We start from the raw sequence: 13,850 nt of genomic DNA on the forward strand, positions 1-13,850 counted from the left end.
TACTTCCTGGTGTTTCCATCATCCTTGAGTGTTATTAGCATTGGGAGAGGGCTGTTAACCTTCCTTGACCTTCTGCTTAACCTAAAAGGGGAATCCCTAGCAGAGAGGAAGTGCATCATTTCTTTTGCCTGCTTCCGGCTCTGGATGTCTGGCACATTTAGCTTTGTACGCACATGGTTACAACATAGCCCTGAGGTTCTGCTTCCTAACTGAAAGTCCTCCCCAGCACTTTCTTTAATGACCTTCTCCTCCCAGTCCCGAACAGCAGACCAGATTGAGGCAGAAGAAGCAGAGTGGTTGTGATAGTCCAATGACCAGTCCTTTTCTGAATTCTTGGACCTTGCTTACAAATCACTGCTGGTTGTCCGTGGGCTAGTAATGTCTAGAACAAGAACATAGGTAATAGAAACACTTTATTCCCTGGTTACCAAAGAAAACATTGAGCACATAGAATTTTGGGGGTGGGAGGAATGGCTTTTTTTTTTTTTTTTTAAAGGCAAGCCCAACAGACTGGTCTTTTTATTTTTATTTATTTATTTTTTCTTTAATGTGTGTGTGTGAAAGAGAGAGAGAGAACTGGCATGCCAGGGCCTCCAGCCACTGTAAGTGAACTCCAGATATGTGGCCACCTTGTGCACATATGTGGCCTTGCACACTTGTGTCACCTGTCTAGCCTATGTAGAAGAGGCGAACATGGGTCCTTAGGCTTCACAGGCAAATTCCTTAACTGTTAAGGTATCTCTCCAGCCCTCTTCTTTCTTTTTAAAATATTTATTTATTTATTTATTTGAGAAAAAGAGGCAGATAAAGAGAATGGGCATGCCAGGGCCTCTAGCCACTGCAGATGAACTCTGTTAGATACATGAGCCACCTTGTGCATCCAGCTTACATGGGTCCTGGGTCCTTTGGCTTCACAGGCAAGCACCTTAACCACTAAGCCATTTCTCCAGCCTTTCACATACAGTTTGTTTTTTTCTTATTATGTATTACTCAGAGAGAGAGAGTGTGAGCAAGAGTTGAGAATGGGCATGCCAGGGCCTCTGGCCACTGCAAACGAATTCCAGACACATGTACACCCTTGTGCATCTGGCTAACGTGGGTCCTAGGGAATTGAACATGGGTCCTTTGGCCTTGTAAGCAAGCTCCTTAACCACTAAGCCATCCTTCCAGCCCCCACAGATAGGTTTTTTTTTTAATACTAACCACTAAGCCACCCCTCCGGCCATATAGTTGTTTTTTTTAATATTTTATTTTATTTATTTGACAGAGGAAGAGGGGAAAAGAGAATGGGAGCGCCAGGACCTCCAGCCACTGCAAATGAACTCCAGATGCATGTGTCCCCTTGTGCATCTATCTAACGTGGGTCCTGGGGAGTAGAACCCGGATCCTTTGGCTTTGCAGGCAAATGCCTTAACTGCTAAGCCATACCTCCAGCCCCCACATATAGTTTTTTAAGACATCAATTTTAGGCCCTTAAGATAATGGAGAACCTTTTTTTTCATTAATTTACTTTTTATTAACAACTTGATAACGGAGAGCCTTTATCCACAAAAGTTTTGCTTCCCTTGGCACCAGTATTAAAACTCAGGAAGGTAATACATTTCTTTAATTATTTTTCACATCCCACACAGGTCTGTGGGCTCAGTTCTGAAATCTCATGTTGTCTTATTTTCATTGTCACCATGATTGTTGTTTTAGAGAGGATCTTATCATGTAGCCGAGGCTGGCCTTGACTTCTGTGTAGCATAGGGTGGACTAGCTTTGGCTAGCAAACATCCTGCCTCAGCCTGCACATACTGGGGACTGTAGGTGTGTGCATCCAGCTTAACTAATGCCTTAATAGCAGGGCAGAGTAGCACATTAACCTACCAAAGATGTTATAGAGAATTTAGTTATTTTAAAGGGGTGTGGAATTGGGGCTGGAGAGATGGCTTAGTGGCTGAGGCGTTTGCCTGCAAAGTCAAAGGACCCAGGTTCAGCTCCCCAGGACCCATGTACGCCAGATGCACAAGAGGGCGCAGGTGTCTGGAGTTCATTTGCAGTGGCTGGAGGCCCTGATGTGCCCATTCTCTATCTGCCTTTTTCTCTCTCAAATAAATGAAAAAATAAAATCATTTCAAAGTGTGTGGAATTACTATATAGACATAATACAGCCGTGAGGTGATGTTATTTGGAAGATGGAATAGTTGCTTTAATGTAAAGCTTGAATTTTATAAGGAGAAAGAGTGCTTATGTACTCAGAAATAAAGATTTATTTGGGCTGGAGAGATGGCTTAGTGGTTAAGCGCTTGCCTATGAAGCCTAAGGACCCCGTTTCGAGGCTCGATTCCCCAGGACCCACATTAGCCAGATGCACAAGGGGGTGCACGTGTCTGGAGTTCCATTGCAGTGGCTGGAGGCCCTGGCGTGCCCCTTCTCCCTCTCTGTCTGTAGCTTTCAAATAAATAAATAAAAGTAAGCAAAAAATACATATATATGGATATATATGATTTATTTATTTAATTTAGGTTTTAAGCTGGGTGTGGTGGTGCACGCCTTTAATCCCAGCACTCAGAGGCAGAAGTAGGAGGATCACCATGAGTTCAAGGCCACCCTGAGGCTACATAGTGAATTCCAGATCAGCTTGGGTTACAGTGAGACCCTACCTCAAAAAAAAAAAAAAAAAAATTAAGTTTTCTAGGTAGGGTCTAGCCCAGGCTGACCTGGATTCATTATGTAGTGTCAGGGTAGCCTTGAACTCACAGCAATTCTCCTCTGCCTCCGCAGTGCTGGGACTAAAGGCATGCACTACCACATCTGGCTCTTTTTTTTTTTCTTTTTTAACTATTTATTTATTTATTAATTTGAGAGAGAAAGAGAGCATGCCAGGACCTCTACCACTGCAAATGAACTCCAGATGCATATGCTGCCCTGTGCATCAGGCTTACATGGGTACTGGGGAATCAAACCTGGGTCCATAGCCTTCACCAGCAAGCACCTTAACTGCTAAGCTATCTCTCCAGCCCAAGGTATTTTGTTTTTTTGTTTTGTTTTGTTTTTGTTTTTTTCAAGGCAGGTCTCACTCTAGCTCAAGCTGATCTGGAATTCACTATATAGTTCCAGGGTGGCCTTAAACTCATGACAATTCTCCTACCTCTTCCTCCTGAGTGCTGGAACTAAAGATGCACACCAAGCTGTTTTATTTTTGTTCTTTGTTTTTAAAGCATCTTGTTACCTGTGAACTGGAATAGTTGTTTCCAGTGTCAGGTCATATGTCTGATTAGCTGAGAAGATGCGGGCAGCTAGTACCCCATGAAGAAGGTGGTGTCTGGGGCTGGAGAGGTGGCTCAGCCTAAGTTAAGGTGCTTGCCTGCAAAGCCTAGCGACGCAGGTTCTGTTCTCTAGTGCCCATGTAAAACCACAAAGTGGTGCATGCAGCTGCAGTTTGTTTGCCCTGGCTAGGGACCCTGGCACACCTATTCTCAATTCTCATGTCTCCTCCCTTTTCTTGCCCTGCCCTGTCCTCCATTCTTCTCTCTTCAAAAATAAAAAAAAAAGAGCCGGGCGTGGTGGCGCACGCCTTTAATCCCAGCACTCGGGAGGCAGAGGTAGGAGGATCGCCATGAGTTCAAGGCCACCCTGAGATGACAGAGTTAATTCCAGGTCAGCCTGGACCAGAGTGAGACCTTACCTCGAAAAACCAAAAAATAAAAATAAAAATAAATAAATAAATAAATAAATAAAAGGAGGTGCCTGACATTTCCTCCAGCTCCTGGACTGTGGATGTTAGCAGCTTCAGTCTAAATGCCTCAGGGTTCCATTACGTGTCTGTCATTTTCTGTCCGCACTTACTCCCAAACCCAGTGCCCTGGTTGGAGCTGCAACTGAAGACTTCCCACATTCTGTTTCTGTGTTATTAGGAAGAAACAACTTTGTATCCCAAAGACTAGATTTATAATCCCTGTTTTCTGACCTGGAATTCACTATGTAGTCTCAGGTTGGCCTCGAACTCACAATGATCCTCCTACCTCTGCCTCCCGAGTGCTGGGATTAAAGGTGTATGCTACCATGCCTAGGCCCCCTTTCTTTTTTAAAATATTTGCCTTGGTTTATTTGAGATAGAAACAGAGAGGGGGAGAGAGAGAGAAAGAACAAGCACAACAGGGCCTCCTGCTACTGCAAATGTATTCTTTTTTTTGTTTTGTTTTGTTTTGTTTTCCAAGGTAGGGTCTCATTCTAGCCCAGGCCGATCTGGAATTCACTCTAATCTCAGGGTGGCCTCATACCCATGGCAATCCTCCTACCTCTGTTTCCCAAGTGCTGGGATTAAAGGCGTGCACCACTATGCCCAGCAGACTATTTATTTATTTGAGAGAGAATGGGCACATCAGGGCCTCTAGCCAGTGCAAATGAACTCCAGACACATATGCCACCCTGTGCATCTGGCTTACATGGGTACTGGTGAATTGAACCTGGGTTCTTAGGCTTCACAGGCGCACCTTAACCACGTAGCCGCGAACAAACTCTAGCACGTGAGCCAAATTGTGCATCTCACTTTACTGGGTACTAGGGAATTGAACCTGGGCTTAACAGTCTTTGAAAGCAGGTACCTTTAACCACTGAGTCATCTCTCCAGCCCCACAATCTTTCTCTGAATATAAGTAAGGCACAATTCCATACATCTAAGATTGGCAGTGTGGCATGTTGCCTTAACCTTGGCAGCCATATGCCCTTTTTAAAAAAATATTTTATTTTTATTTATTTGACAGAGAAAGAGGGAGAGAAAATGGGTACTCCAGGGCCTCCAGCCACTGCATCTGGCTAACATGGGTCCTGGGGAATTGAACCTGGGTTCTTTGGCTTTGTAGGCAAACACCTTAACTGCTAAGCCATCCCTCCAGCCCCTGTGTGGCCTTTTGAATCCCTTTCTGTAAGTGGGCCTATGGTTCATATGCCCTCCCTCAGGTACAGGTAGATTTTGTCCTTGGATGTTGCTGTTGTCTTTACTCAATTGCATTAGATTAGATGTTTTTCATGCTTATTGCTTGCCTTTGGAATTTGTGGAGGCTTCTTGGGGGTGAGCATGGAGGTAGCAAATGAATTTCCCTGCATTTGGCTTATAACAAGAAGCTATTCTCATTGGACTTAACACTTTACCCAGAAAAATGTCTATTTTTTTTTTCAAGGTAGGGTCTCATTCCAGTCTGAGTGGACCTGGGATTCACTATATAGTCTCAAGGTGACCTTGAACTCATGGTGATCCTCCTACCTCTGCCTCCCTAGTGCTGAGATTAAAGGCATGGATTAAAGGCCCACACCTGGATAAAATACCTACATTTTAAGAAGACTCTTTGTTTTTTGTTTGTTTTTGACAGACAGAGTCAGAGAGAGAGAGAGAGAGAGAATGGATGAGCCAGGGCCTCCAGCCACTGCAAATGAACTCCATACGCATGCGCCCCCTTGTGCAATCTGGCTGACGTGGGTCCTGGGGAATCGAGCCTTGAGCCAGGGTTCATAAGCTTCACAGGCAAGCACTTAACCGCTAAGCCATCTCTCCAGCCCTAAGGAGAGTGGTTTTTTTTTAGTTTGATTTTTGTTTTGTTTTTCAAGGTAGGGGTGGTGGTGGTGGTTTTTTTGTGTCTACAGTTGGCTAAGTACATAGATGTTCGTGAACTCTGAATCCATGTCACCATTAGTGTTAAATTTGAGTACATTTTAGAAAGAGCTTAATTTACTGATACTCTGAAGGTATTATAGATAGATAGATAGGGAAAAGCTTTTTAACTTGTAGTTTTTTCCAAAGCAGTATGATCTACTACATGTTAGAGTAATAGATATTGTGGTTGGGAAAGTTTTTATGTAGGTAGTGGACTTCATGAAAATTAATGCTGAGAGAAAGTAGATACAGAGCTCTTGTTTTAGGAGCCAGCAGGACTTGTGAAAGTTGGCTCCTTTAAAGATAAATCTTTATTACATATTGAGTATTTTGGTAAATCATTTTAGTTTCCTTGAGTTCAGGGGATGGGGCAAATCCAAGAAATTTGTGACTATGGCAGTATATGAGTGGATGTTACCTGTGCCAGTCTAAGTGCTTGTAGACTTTCAGGAGAAGGAGGCATTGTCGGTAGGAGTGGTTTAAGTCTTTATGTTTAAAGCCCGAAAGATGGGCTAGAGGGATGGCTTAGCGGTTAAGGCATTTGCCTGCAAAGCCAAAGCACCCAGCTTCAATTCCACAGGACCCAGGTTGGCCATATGCACAGGGGGCTTACACATCTGGAGTTCATTTGTAGTGCCTGGAGGCCCTGGCACGCCCATTTTCTCTCTCTCTCCTCCTTTCTCTGTCAAATAAATAAATAAAAATTTAAAGCCTGAAAGATAATAGGATTTGAGTAGAATGAGATTGTATGCTTTTGGAAGTCAAGGATTCCGTTCTTGCATTTTACATAAGAGCTTTGCAATTTGATACTAAATAAGAACCTGGCCTTGGGTGGAGATTCAAATGACTGTGATGCTGCTCTTGGTCTGCCATCCAAAGGACTGAGTGACTTTGGAATGTTTAGTTTCCTTATTAAATGAGTTCCTTGTACTTAACAAACACTTTTGATTATTGTGACTACATGAAACATGTCAGGGGGATGGCGCCCCCTAGTGTGCTACCAGTGGTACACATTGTGATGGCCTATTTCAGCCCTGTTAAGAGAAGACCAGAAGAATGCTAGCTGTCCCTTATGTATGGTATGATTTGATGATCTTAAAGACACTTGGAGCCGTATGTGGTGACGCACACCTTTAATCCCAGCACTCAGGAGGCAGAGGTAGGAGAATCGCTGTGAGTTCAAGGCCATCCTGAAACTACATAGTGAATTCCAAGTCAGCCAGGGCTAGTGTGAATCCCTACTCAAAAAAACAAACAAAAAAATAAATAAATAAAAAGTCTGCCAGGCATAGTGGTGCACACCTTTAATCCCAGCACTTGGGAAGCAGAGGTAGGAGGATTGCCATGAGTATGAGGCCACCCTGAGATTAGAGTGAATTCCAGATACTTTCCCCTTTGAAATTCCATTCTCCATCATATCCCCTCCCCATCTCAATCAGTCTTGTTTTGATGTCATGACCTTTTCCTCCTCTTATGATGGTCTTGTGTAGGTAGGATAAGGCACTGTGAGGTCATGGATATCCAGGCCATTTTGTGTCTGGGGGGAGCATGTTGTAAGGAGTCCTACCCTTCCTTTGGCTCTTACATTCTTTCCACCACCTCTTCCACAATAGACCCTGAGCCTTGGAAGTTGTGATAGAGATATTGCAGTACTGAGCACTCCAGTCACTTCTATCCAGCACCATGATGCCTTCTGAGTCATCCCAAGGTCACTGCCATTTGAAAAAAGATTCTTTACCAAAAGTGAGAGTAGCATTAATATAAGGGTATGAACATTAAGAGAAGTGCTTATTAGGCAGTTTGATAAGCATAGTATATATATTTAGCCAGGTAGCAGCAGATGTTACACCCCTAGGGCTCATGACTACCCTGTTCTAAGTTTTCAGTATCAGAGATGTATTCCCTCCCATTGAGCAGGCCTCCAGTCCAATTAGAGGGCAGTTGGTTTCCACTGTGACAGACATGGCACTATTGCACCCATTGGCTCATTTGGCCTGTCTGGCCAAATATAAGGCTTGCAGTGTCCACTGTTGAGTATCTTCACTGGTGTTTTCTCTTTCTCCCATTTATTAGAGAGAGAGAGAGAGAGAAAAAAAAAATGGGTGTGCCAGGGCCTCCAGTCACTGCAAATGAACTCCATATGCATGTACCACGTTGTGCATCTGTCTTTACGTGGGTACTGTGGAATTGAACCCTAGTCATTAGGCTTTGCCAGCAAATGCCTTAAACCTCTAAGCCATCTATCTGTCCAGCCCCTTGAAGCATTTCTTTATGTAGTTCTGGTTGCCCTTAAATGCACAAGTGTCCTGCCTCGGTCCCCTAAGGTTTTTTTTTTTTTTTTTCCTTTTTCTTTCTTTTTTCTTTTTAGCTTTGATTTTGGTTTTTCGAGGTAGGGTCTCACTCTATCCCAGGCTGACCTGGAATTCACTATGTAGTCTTGGGCTGGCCTCAAACTCATGGAGATCCTCCTAACTCTGCCTCCTAAGTGCTGGGATTAAAGGCGTGCACCACCACGTCTGGCTTTATATATAATTTTTTATTGACAACTTCCATAATTGTAAACAATATCCCATCGTCATTCCCTCCCTCCCCCCACTTTCCCCTTTGAAACTCCACTCTCCATCACATCTCCTCCCCTTCTCAATCAGTTTCTCTTTTATTTTGATGTCATGATCTTTTCCTCCTCTTATGATGGTCTTGTGTAGTTCATGTCAGGCACTATGAGGTCATGGATATCCAGGCCATTTTGTGTCTGGAGGAGCACATTGTAAGGAGTCCTACCCTTCCTTTGGCTCTTACATTCTTTCTGCCACCTCTTCCGCAGTGGACCCTGAGCCTTGAAAGGTGTGATAGAGATGCAGTGCTGAGCACTCCTCTGTTACTTCTTCTTAGCACTATGGTCAACCCGAGATCGCTACCATCTGAAAAGAGAATATTATTTGTTTATTTATTTATTTCAGAGAACAGAAGAGGCAGATACAAAGAAAATGGGCACACCAGGGCCTTCAGGGCAACCGGAACTACATAAAGAAATGCTTCAAGGGGCTGGACAGATAGATGGCTTAGAGGTTTAAGGCATTTGCTGGCAAAGCCTAATGACTAGGATTCAATTTAGTACCCATGTAAAGCCAGATGCACATCGTGGTACATGTATATGGAGTTCATTTGCAGTGACTGGAGGCCCTGGCACACCCATTCTCTCCCTCTCTCTCTCTGTCTCTCTCTCTTTCTCTCTCTCTCTCTCTCTCTCTCTCTCTCTCTCTCTCTCTCTCATAAATGGGAGAAAGAGAAAACACCAGTGAAGATACTCAACAGTGGACACTGCAAGCCTTCAGATGTACTCCAGACTCATGTGGTACCTTGTGCATGTGGCTTACATGGGTACTGAGGAATCAAACCTGGGTTCTTAGGCTTTGCAGGCAAGCACCGTAGCCACTAAGCCATCTCTCCAGCCCCTGAATAGTTAAAGCTTTTAGCAAAGAACATATTTAAATATTGTATACACAACTGAAAAAAATAGATAATGGAAAGATTAGGAATAGTTTTGGGGGCTGTAATTTACATGGACCATTCTCAGTACCCAACGTTAATTCTATAAAGCTTTTTAGGCCTTTGGCTATTGTCATCTAGCAAAAAATTTTTTAAAAATGCACACACACACACACACATATAAAATTTTCAGCTGGCAGAAGCACAGTCAGTTTCACTTCCAGTTCCTTTTTGCAGGTTTCTATTTGGGGAGCCTTAAATAATTGATGTCTAAGAAGTTTCATGCCATTGCCTTTATACTGGCTCGTTCAGGAAGCTTTAGATGGAAAGTGTAGTGCAGGATGGAAGATGTTTGTTAAGCGAACTAAGGTTCAGTTTACTATGTTGTGCTATGTTCCTGAGGGATCTTTTCTTCTCTGCAGCTTTCTGTAAGCAAACAGCAGCTAAATACTGTAGGTTAATGGCAAGCCTGGATATGCATCTAAAAGGAGGCAGCTCACTGTATTAGCTGCTGCTTTAAATCTTAGGCCCAGATAAGGTGTGCTACAGCTGCCAGGCACATTATTTTTTTTTAATTTTATTTATTTAATTGAGAGCGACAGGCACAGAGAGAAAGACAGATAGAGGGAGAGAGAGAGAATGGGCGCGCCAGGGCTACCAGCCTCTGCAAACGAACTCCAGACGCGTGCGCCCCCTTGTGCATCTGGCTAACGTGGGACCTGGGGAACCGAGCCTCGAACCGGGGTCCTTAGGCTTCACAGGCAAGCGCTTAACTGCTAAGCCATCTCTCCAGCCCGCCAGGCACATTATTAACCCTAGACAGCATCATACAAGCCTCAGAAGAGAGTGATCCAGCAAAAGAAGTTTTTGGTTTATTGTTGCAAATCCTTTTTTTTTGTTTGTTTGTTTTTGTTTTTGTTTTTCGAGGTAGGGTCTCACTCTAGCCCAGACTGACCTGGAATTCACTGTGTAGTCTCAAGGTGGCCTGGAACTCATGGTGATCCTCCCACCTCTGCCTCCCGAGTGCTGGGATTTAAGGTGTGCACCATTATGCCCAGCCAAATCCAACTTTTTCTATTTCTGATTCTTACTCTATTGTTGCAAATCGACTTTTCTGTCCCTATTGGAACAATTCTTTTATTTTAAATTCAATGTTTTAGTTTTGTGTTAAATGATTGTCTTTGTTCCTCGCACATCTGAGGAAGAATAGCAAGCTGGAGTGTAGTGGTATATAGTGTAATCCTAGCACTTGGGAAGTTAAGACAGGAGCATCACAAACTCAAGGCCAGCCTAGGCTTCCTAGTGAGACACTGTCTCAAAAAAAGATAGAAATATGCAAAAGAGAGAGAACATAAAAGTTACTCTTAGGGCTGGAGAAATGGCTTAGCAGTTAAGGCGTTTGCTTGCAAAGCCTAAAGACCCAGGTTCGATTCCTCAGTGCCCATGTAAGCCAGATGCACAAGGTGGTGCGTGCATGTAGACTTTGCGGTGGCTAGAGGTCCTGGCGCACCCATTCTCTCTGTCTGCTTCAGTTCTTCCCATTCATCCCATGTTAACATTTTAATAGAAAAGGAAGATAGATTGGAGATAAAAGAAGAAAAGTGGGGAGTTCTATAGACAGTTTACTACTAGTAAACAGGGATTAAAGAAACAAATGTCGTGCTGGAGAGAATGGTTTAATAGTTAGGACACTTGCCTGCAAAGCTATAGGACCCAGGTTTGCTTCCCCAGGACCCACATAAAGCCAGATGCACAAGGTAGTACATATGTCTGGAGTTTGTTTGCAGAGTCCTTAGTATGTCCATTCCCTCGCTCAACTAAATAAAATAAAATTTTAAAAGATGCAAATGTAGGCCCGCTGTGGTGGCATACACTCCAAGCACTTGGGAGGCAGAGTGTAGAGTGATCACTATGAGTTCAAGACCAGCTTGGGACTACAGAGTGAGTTCCAGGTCAGCCTGGGCTACAGTGAGACCCTGCCTCAAAAAAACACAAAACAATACCAAAACAAAATCAAAACAAAAACTTGCAACTAGAATATAGAGCTTTTTAAAATTTATTTTAGGGGCAGAGGAGATCGTTTAGCTGTTAAAGGCACTTGATTGCAAGTGAAAATCCAAGCTAACATTGACAAGATACTATCATTAGATCCTTGCTCATGTGATATATCCATCCACCTTTTTACATCATTCATTCTTCAACATATAGGAGAATCCTTGGAGATTTCTTTTGATAATTGGCTATGTTATTCTGAGGAAAGGGAAGGAGGGAAGGAAGAAAAAAAGGGAGAAATTTAAAGAACTTAATGTTTTGTTTTGTTTTTTTGAGCAAATATAGGGTTCATCTTAGAGCGGAGCTCTGACATGAATCTTATATTCTCCAGTTCTTTATCTTGTAACAATACATACTTTCTCATTCTTGTGTACATGGCAAGTTCAGTGGTTTTTCTTCTAAAACCAAGTTTGACTTTCACAGTTACAGTTACTGTTGTTGGAGTATACATGAGTGGAAAGACACAGTGAAATGATTTTTTGAAGTTAGAAATCTGGTGGAGACAGTCTTACTTTATAGCCTACCAAATTAATGCTTCTGTTTTTGTTTTGTGTTCCACCACCATGCCACCCCTCCCACCCCCTGCCAAGGTCTCCCCCTAGCCTGGATTGAGCTTGCTGGATTTCACTCTGTAGTCTCAGGCTGGCCTTCAACTTCCAGTGATCCTCCTACCTCTGCCTCCTGAGTGCTGGAATTAAAGGTGTGCACCACCATACCTGGCTATTTTGGCGATTTTTGTTTGTTCAGACAGGATCTTTCTTTTACCTCAGGTTGACCTTGTTCAGGAGATCTTACTGCCTCTGTCTCCCAGATGCTGGGATTGCAGGCATGTACCACCACACCTGTCTTGAAGAGGTTTTAATCAAAATTAAAGTTTGATTTAAAAGTCTGAGATAAAAATGGGGCAAGGCAAAACTCAGTGTCTCCAGCCCCATCTGGGAGGCAGGGCAGAGGGAGGGGGACCTCATGCCTCTGCTTTCTCTGTTCTCGTGGGTAGCACTCAGCCCCTTTCTCTGCAGAGAGCCCCAGAGGGACAGCCAGTGTGGCTGAGCCTTACTTGTCTCACCTGGGTCCTGTGGCCTGGAACCTTGTGCCTGGCCTGTCAGTATTTATTGCCTCCATTTGGGCCAGCTGGCCTGCTGCCTCTGCCCTGGCTCTTGGTGCCACTTCCTTGGGTAGACCCTCCCCAAACCCAGCCAGGAAAAATGGGACCAAGTGCACACACAATTGGGAGCTGTCTCCTGTGCCTCCCCTCCCCATCCCCGGTCCCTGTGTGGTATCTGCCAGGCCCAGGCCTTTACAGGCAGAGGAGCCTGTCCCTGCTTCTGACTGGGAAATAAACATCCCTGAAGGATAAAAAAAAAAAAAAAATGGGGCAAGGTGGCACATGCCTTTAATCCCAGTACTTGGGAAATGGAGGTAGGAGTTAGAATTTTTTAAAATATTTTATTTATTTATTTGAGAGAGGAGAGAGTGAAAAGAATGGGCATGCCAGGACCGCTAGCCATTGCAAATGAACTCCAGATGCATGTGCCACCTTGTGCATCAGGCTTACATGGGAAATGGAACTTGTGTCCTTAGGTTTTGCAGGCAAGTGCCTTAACCATTAAGCTATTTCTCCAGCCCTGGAGTTCGAATTTTAACTGTTAGGATGATTGTCAGAAAAGAATCTGAATGTAGGGGCTAGAGAGATAAAGTGGTTAAGGTGCTTTCCTGCAAAGCCAAAGCACCTTGGTTTGATTACCTAGGACCTACCTAAGCCAGATGCACAAGGTGGTACAACTGGAGTTTGTTTGCAGTGGCTGGAAGTCCTGGCACATTCTCATTCTCTCTCTCTCTCACATAAATAAATGAATATTTTTTAAAAAGGAATCTGAATGTGGTGAACTTCTGAACAAACTTCTGTGTTGACTTACATTCTTGACCTTTATTAAGGGTTGGTGCTTAATTCCATTTTTTTTCCAGATTGCAAAAGTCGAGAAACTCAAGCCATTAGAGGTGGAGCTCCGACGCCTGGAAGACCTTTCAGAATCCATTGTTAATGATTTTGCCTATATGAAGAAGCGGGAGGAGGAGATGCGGGACACCAATGGTGAGGGGAAGGTGGCTCTTATTTCTTAATAAGTGAATCATAAAGGAGACAGACCCCAAACATTGACCGCTGGTATGCACTTCGCTCAGTTTTGTGAGCATGGGTGGTGCCTTAGGGAAAGGAAATTGCTTGCCTCAGTGCTGCTGACAGGTGATCAGCTGGTTAGGTTTCCAGATGGGACTTCCCGCCATGATATGTAGCTGTTCTCAGTTGGTTTATACTATGCAGTTGGATACCATCAACCATTGTAATTTAGCATGTTAAATAGGATAGTGTTTCATCCTTGCCTCCTCTTCCCCATGTTGGGGCTAGAACTAAGGACTTGGCACATGCTAAGAAAGTGCTATGTCACTGAGGTATATCCTTAGCTGTCATTTTTATTATTATTTATTATTTTTAATGTTTTCATTTATTTGCAAGCAGAGAGAGAGAAACAAAGAGAAGAGAGACAGAGAAAATAGGTGCACCAGGGCCTCCAGCCACTGCAAATGAAGTCCAGATGCATGTGCTACTTTGTGTATCTGGATTTACGTGGGTACTGGAGAATCAGACCCAGGTTGTTAGGCTTTATAGGCAAATGCC

At 43.6% G+C, this 13,850-nt stretch overlaps 1 protein-coding gene across 1 annotated transcript in view; it reads left to right on the plus strand.

Moving 5' to 3' along the window:
- Positions 1–13,850, plus strand: part of Tmed10 (transmembrane p24 trafficking protein 10) — a 43,583-nt gene that overhangs the window by 26,151 nt on the left and 3,582 nt on the right. The window contains exon 4 of the mRNA XM_045154427.1: positions 13,142–13,268. Within this exon, the coding sequence (XP_045010362.1) occupies positions 13,142–13,268 (127 nt within the window). The remainder of the gene's footprint in view (positions 1–13,141; positions 13,269–13,850) is intronic.

The sequence above is a fragment of the Jaculus jaculus genome, chromosome 7 (assembly GCF_020740685.1).
Source record: "Jaculus jaculus isolate mJacJac1 chromosome 7, mJacJac1.mat.Y.cur, whole genome shotgun sequence".
In the NCBI taxonomy this organism is placed as follows: Eukaryota; Metazoa; Chordata; class Mammalia; order Rodentia; family Dipodidae; genus Jaculus; species Jaculus jaculus.